General features: G+C 34.1%; 1 protein-coding gene across 3 annotated transcripts in view; it reads right to left on the bottom strand.

Moving 5' to 3' along the window:
- Dpyd (dihydropyrimidine dehydrogenase) overlaps window positions 1-6,903 on the bottom strand; it is a 978,184-nt gene that overhangs the window by 923,815 nt on the left and 47,466 nt on the right. For all 3 annotated transcript variants that reach the window (XM_023720254.1, XM_023720255.1, XM_023720256.1), the window contains exon 2: window positions 3,693-3,803. In XM_023720254.1, coding sequence (XP_023576022.1) covers window positions 3,693-3,803 — 111 coding nt within the window. The remainder of the gene's footprint in view (window positions 1-3,692; window positions 3,804-6,903) is intronic.

Below are 6,903 nucleotides of genomic sequence, written 5' to 3'. Positions count from 1 at the left end.
TCTAAAAGAAAGAAGAATTAAAGAAAGAAAGGCAGAAGATGGAAATAAGGAAGAAGAGAGGAGGCATGGAGAGGAGGCTTCTGTTGATATCTAAACCACTGTAATATTCCTCATTCAAAGATGAGGAATAATCAACAGAGAAACAAAGAAAGAGCAAGAAGGAGATACTAATGAGGAAGAAGAAAACTAGGCAGGTTTACGACATGGAAGCCAAGCGAAGAAAGTATTTCAGGATGAAGAAAATAGACACAAACAAGTTCCACCAGTGAGGGCCCAAGCAGCAATTTAAGCCATTTGAAGATTTTTCTCCTAGAAGCAAAATCAAGATAGGGATTTGTTGTGCACACTTACTGTGTGCATGTGCTTCAAAACCTAAGAGTAAGGGTGAAGCATGTTAAGAAAAGGGATGTGCTAAGCCAAGGTGTGGTCAAAGGTGAGGTACTCTTTAGGCCAGAGCTATGAAGGAGGGCTCAGAAGCGTAAGGACTTAGAGCAGTAGTCCCTGCCTTAAGTCAAGACAGATGGCACTTTCAAGATCTTTCCTTGGCACTTAGTTTCAGAGTTTTTAATTAAGTTTTGTCTCGCTGAGGATTTCATTGTGTTTCACTTATGTTTTATAACCTGTAGGTTTATATCACTTGTCAAATTTGGGAGAATTTCAGTTATTATTTCTTTTGTGACTATTCTTTTTCATCTTTGCAGTCTTTTTTTTTTTTTTTTTTTTTTTTTTTTTTTTTTTTTTTTTTTTTTGGATGGTGGTAGTGAATCCAGAAATCTCTCTATTGAAACCTAAGGCTAGTGAAGAGGCCAGTTGTGTTACTCACTGGTAGCCACTAGCTAGTAGGTACAAATGTTCTGGCTCATTGCCTGCCATTTTGATACCACAGAGGTAAGAGTGCTAGGGAATTTCATTACCTCATTATGGGATGGAACCTAGCTCCCCACAGGCTTTTGTGAGAGTCACTGGAGAAGGGGACAAGTTTGTTTTTGTGATATTTGATTGGACTAGGACAGATCCTGTCTAAAGGTTTTCTATCTTACTAGGCTACACCTTCCCTGACTCTGACTACAGATCAGGCTTTCCTTAGAGCTACTTTGTGAGTGGATCTATAGATTTTTGTTTGTTTGGTTTGGTTTCCAACTTCTTCCATATTTTAAATCTGAAGATGAGTGGAAAAAACCTCTAAGGACTGTGTGAGCTTCAGGTTTTGTATCCCTCATTCATATACCTACTCTCTACTCTTTCATCTTTCATTATTTTAATATTTGTTTTACATACAAAGATTATGAACTTGGTTGAGTGATCATAAAACATTAAAATTAAAATTAATCATATTTGGGGCTGGGAAGACAGCTGGGTGGTTTAAGCACCTGCCTGGCAAGCACAAGGACCAGGGTTTGATCTGTGCTTGCCACTGAAACCAGGGGTGCTGGCACATACCTCTAATCCCAGCTCTGAGGAGGCTGACACAGAAGGATCACTATGAGTCCAAGTTGTGTAGGAAGACCTGTACCAAACTAATTAATCAATTATTTAAAATATTAATCATATTTGGTGGTAGTTTTCAATTCTTTATTAAAGCAGAAAAGATAAAAAAGAAAAACAGATTTCACTGAGCTTGGTGAAGGTAACTTTGCACCCTAATTTCATATTTTCCATTGAGTAATGAACCTCACTGTTAATCCACGTGCAGCTGCCCCACTTAAGTTTTCAAACTGATACACATGCATTTTTTGACACAGATTTAAAGTTTTAATTTTATTTTTCTAATACATGATCAATATAGAAAACCTAAAATATACACAAGCACTAAAAGAAAGCTATTAATATTTCAGAATATGTTATTACTTGGGGACAAGTATAAAAATGTATGTATAATCACTATTAAATAACGTGACGTTTCCTACATATAAAAACACAGAGAAGTTTCCATCTAAAAGCTTCAGAAGAAATCACCCCTGCAAACATCTTCATCTCAGTCTCACAGCCTCCAGGACAGTAAAAAGTAAACTTCCATTGTTTAAACCATATAGTATTTTGCTATATCAGACCTATAAAACTAACAGTACTAGTGAATATTCTCAAAGATACTATCCAATGGATTTTCTAAAAATTTGTACTAATATGTATTTGAACGAAACAAACTGTCTCACTACACTTTTGTCAAATATATTTTTAGAACATAAAACAAATTTCATTTGTAGTGTCACACTATGGAATAAGAATGATTTCCATAAAATAATGATAGTATCAGTAGCAATCACAACAGAGAAATCCTCTTTTACGAAACAGAAATCTGACCATAAATAAGCTTGACCACCTGTAAAGAGGAGGTCTCAAGGAAGCTATTTCATTCTATGAATCACAGGTCTCACATATTTAAAATGAGAGATTTAGACTTGACAATCTTTGAGAGATAAGTCTGAAAGTTACATGGTTCTATTCTCAAAGTCCTTCAATTGTTCCTCTTCTTCATACAGATTAAGCCTGTCACTGGATTTAATTTTGACCATAATATTCTCATTCCAAAGATGTACAGTGGAAAAAACACACCAGCAAAGGTTACAGAAATGAAATAAGGAAACTTGATTTTGAAATCCAAGCTATCTTTAAATGGCTGTTGCATCTTTTCCTAAGATATATTTTCTCTGTGTTTCTATTGCCTTGTGACATTCAAAATAAAATTCTCAGTGACCAATGATATATTTTTTTAATTAGGTAAACATACACATATATGTGAACATATGTCTTCTCTTTCTACCCTTATAGTCTAAACAAGAAGAAAACATCCAAGTCATTCATATATTAAGATGAGATAAACAAAATACCAAAACAACTAATGCCAAATACGTACATGCTATTAATGGTCTAATTATTTTTGGAATAATCAGTTTGGGAAAAATACAGTAAAAAAGAAAGTTCTCTTCAAATTTAAAGATTTATATACCTCTTAGATTGCATAAAAAATATTAGCTCCAAGGTTGTACTCAAGGTTGTATAGTCCATTGAAAGGCACATGTGCTCTGAGGTAAGGTTTTGAATAGGTGATTAGATCAAGGAGGGATAGCCTCATTAGTGGGTTAACCTGGAATAACAGATACGAGGCCTCACTTTGGGAAACAGGTCACTGGCAGCAGAATCTGAGAAGGGTATCTCATCCAGCCCCTTCCTCTGATTCCTGACCACCATGAATTAAGCAACCTCCTGTCACATTTGTCTACTATGATGTTTCTTCCTTCCCACAGCTTAAGCAATGAAGTCTGCTAACCACAGACTGAAACCTTTGAACCTGCATGAAAAAAACTGTACTTCTTTTTAAAGTCAGGGGGTTCCTCATGGTGATGAAAAGCTGACACCTCCTAGGATCTTCCAGTCTTAGCTCTGTAATCACTGCAAAGGCCCAGGTAAATGAACGTCTAATGATAAGAAATCTTAGAGAGACTCTGTTTGGCTAGGTTTTAGGAAAAAATCAGTATGAAACCAAATTTAGGCTTTTTCAGTGTTTCATATTTTTAAAACACCAAAATTAAATATACTTTTGAGAATATTCAAAGATAAAACATGTAAAATATGAAAAGTGTCACTTGTACTTTGTGTTCAGTAGTATTTCTAAGAATATGGGAAATTTTGCTTAATAATATCTGGAATGATACATTTTTTTCAGTAAGAGACTGTATATCAGTGATACTTACAAAGCAGTTCTTATCAGGGTTTCTTTTCCAGTGTTTCTTGTCTAATTTCTTGGCAAAAGTGGAACGCAACTCTGCATGACTTTGTGTTCGAGGATTCAAAGCCAGGATGTTCTAAAAACAGCATCAACAATGTGTAAGTATCATGAACATGTTAGGGTTTCAGAGGGTACAAAGCAATGATGGCGAACTTTGCAGGCTTTCTATAACAAGAGCCAGCTGCAGCAAACATGGCATAAGTTTGCCTCACAAATTTAAAGAAAGGCATTCCTATCATATGTGATGTAAAAATTACAAAATGATCCAAAAATTGTTAGATGGTATTTATTAAAACTAAGTGACAAATCCTGTGCGTGGCTAAAAACAGAAAAATAAAGACCTACATGGGAAAATCTTTATACAAAACAGCAACAAAAATCATATGGAATACATAGGAAGTACCAATTTTCTCTAGGGAAACCCCCCCAAAATACTAATTGTATGAATTAACCAAAAACCCAAATTTCCAAAATAAGACAAGTTCATCAAGCAACTACTTTACCTTAGGTTAACATACTTATCCTGGATAAAATACGAAGTAATTCCTATTATATTTTCTACTAATTTGTCAGAAGCAACTTTTGGCAAAAAAAAAATAGATATTCAAGAAAAATAAAAAACCTTATTAACAGAAGCAATTATACTCTCACCGGAGAAGAGAAACCATGGTAACAAATACTTCAGTTTGACTAACTGACATTTTTTTCCAACATCTTTCAACATTTTCACATGTACAAAAGTCATATAAAATACCTGAAGAAAAATCTGGAGAACAGATTTAAAGGACACATAGAGGTTTTTAATAGTTGAAAATTTTCACAAAGAAAAGAAATTTTCTGTTTTTTCAGTTAGTGAGGAATGTACAATCAACACTGTGGAAAGAAAGGGAAAAAGTTTAGATTAAGATATAAATAAAAATGTGACAGCTAGGACTGTACTAGAAATCATTCTAGCCAATGTTAGTCATGTGAACCAAAGTGCATCTCAAGTCTTCCTCTCCAGGAAACTTCCCCTGACTAATTTAGATCTGTCTGTTTGTCCTAGACTACTCAAATATCTTTGTCAGCCCAAACCAACCTAAACAGTAACTCTTATGAGATTTTCTTCCTGTCAGGGCTTTGAGTTGAAGAATTAGAGAATTCTGTTTCTCTTCGTTGAGTCTCTGTTATATAATACCAAGTAGGTGCTGTACACTTAAGCCAGGGAAAAAAGTGTTTCAAAGTTGCAAATCAGTTTATAATATCTATTAGTCATGAAACTTGAAATAAACCACTGAACTATTTCTGATTTTTGGTTTCTCAAATGAGGCAACATCTTGACCAGAAAATTATAGTAAAATATAAATGAAATATATTTGTACAACATGATCTCTTCTGGATCCCCAAAGCTATGAAAAGTAGATAAAAGTAATGAATAGATAAAAGAACTAACTATACAGTAGACATTTATTAAAAGTGTTGTTTTTGCCTTCCGTTATTATAATTCCACAATAAACTTATCCAAAGTAATCATTTTCTAAATGACCTTAGACAATTTTATAAGAATATTTACTGCATGAAAATATGGATTTAAAAATCACATAAAATATGTGACTCTTTAGAATGAATTTTATAGTCAGTATTCTTAAATAAGTTTAAAATCAGAAAAGAGATACTTCAACTCATACTGAATCTGATTTTATTACCCTTCAATTCAAGATTTTAGAGTTTAAAAGTGTTTTTTCACATGCAGTAGATAATGTAAATACAGCTATTATTATTTCTGTATTTTGGATGAGCAAATAGGTTGAAGGTGGATAAGTATCCTAAAATCTCACAGTTAGTATGCAGAAGGGATTGAACTACAACTCAGCTCTTCTGAATATGGGATTAAAATTCAAATTCACCAAAAGATAAAATCTTTTTTAAATCTGAATTTCTGAGGCAAAAGGAAGAAAAATATTTTAACTGCCTCTATGAATAATATCAAACAGCAACTGAAAAACTCAATAAAAAATGATTCCAAACTGTGTCTCCAACAAGCTTTTAAAATGCAACCACAAGATCACTACCAAAGATTTCTTGACAACATCTCTGGAAACAAATATGCAGCTCCTAAGAAAACAAGCACAACTGATAAAAGCCAGTGAACAGTGAACAATAACAACCTTTAAGGTCTCTGGAAATTGTCTTAAAGGCAATCTACCACAGGAAGGCACATTAATTGAAGAAAATCTGCTAAAACTTTGAAGGAACACTGAGGCTCAATGACATCTGGAATGTTCACCTTTACCTGCCTCCCATTTTCTCCTGCCTATTCATGAGGCAGAGACCCAGCTCCAGGAACATGCAGCAGAGAGGCCAGGAGCACGCCTGCTCTAATCATCCTCCACTTATAGCTAAAGTGTTCTATACCTAGAGCAGCACATCAGTAAGAGCACCGCTCTTCTCACTTCACCCATGATGGGGTTAGGGGCAGTCTGTGACTGTGGTTCAGCATGTTTTACCAGGAGGAAAGGCAGATATATAGACAATTCTCCCCATAAGAACTGACTTTATTTAACTCAGGTGAGGGGGAAGTCCAAGCCTAGAGTCCTCTTAAAAACAATTAAGATTTTGATGACAAACAATTAAGAGAAGGCTAGTAGCTTCACAAGAACAATGAACTAAAGCATTAAGCCAGATAGTTCACCAGAGAGAACCAGAAAACGCTAAGAAAAGCCCTCCTGGCATCACAAAAACCTGAAGGACTCATCTTAAAAACCACCCCAGCAAAGGGATACAAATTTAATTGAATTACATTGTAGAACAATTTATATCTCAGGGTACTGTGAAAATAATAGAGTGATACAGGAAAATTCAAAGAAACTAAAACCTGGGTGTGATACTAACTTTGAGAGGTCATACAGGCAAAAGAAACTAACTTTGAGAGGTCCCAGGTGCCAAATTTAGCCATATAATAATCATATGAAAGGTATGATTATGTCTCATCAAATACAGAATATCCATATAGGGATAAAACTATAGAAAGAACAAACTAGACATTGTGAAACTGATAAATATAAAATATGTAGTTAAAACAATTATCAGGGTACAATAGTAGATTTAAACTGTAAGAGAGAAAAAAAAGTAAATTTTATTTATTTATTTATTTATTTATATTTTTTCCATAATTTTATTGAGAAACAAATAGCAAT

The sequence above is a fragment of the Octodon degus genome, unplaced genomic scaffold, assembly GCF_000260255.1.
Source record: "Octodon degus isolate 3935 unplaced genomic scaffold, OctDeg1.0 scaffold00074, whole genome shotgun sequence".
NCBI classification, from domain to species: Eukaryota; Metazoa; Chordata; class Mammalia; order Rodentia; family Octodontidae; genus Octodon; species Octodon degus.
This window is presented reverse-complemented; position numbering and strand designations above follow the sequence as displayed.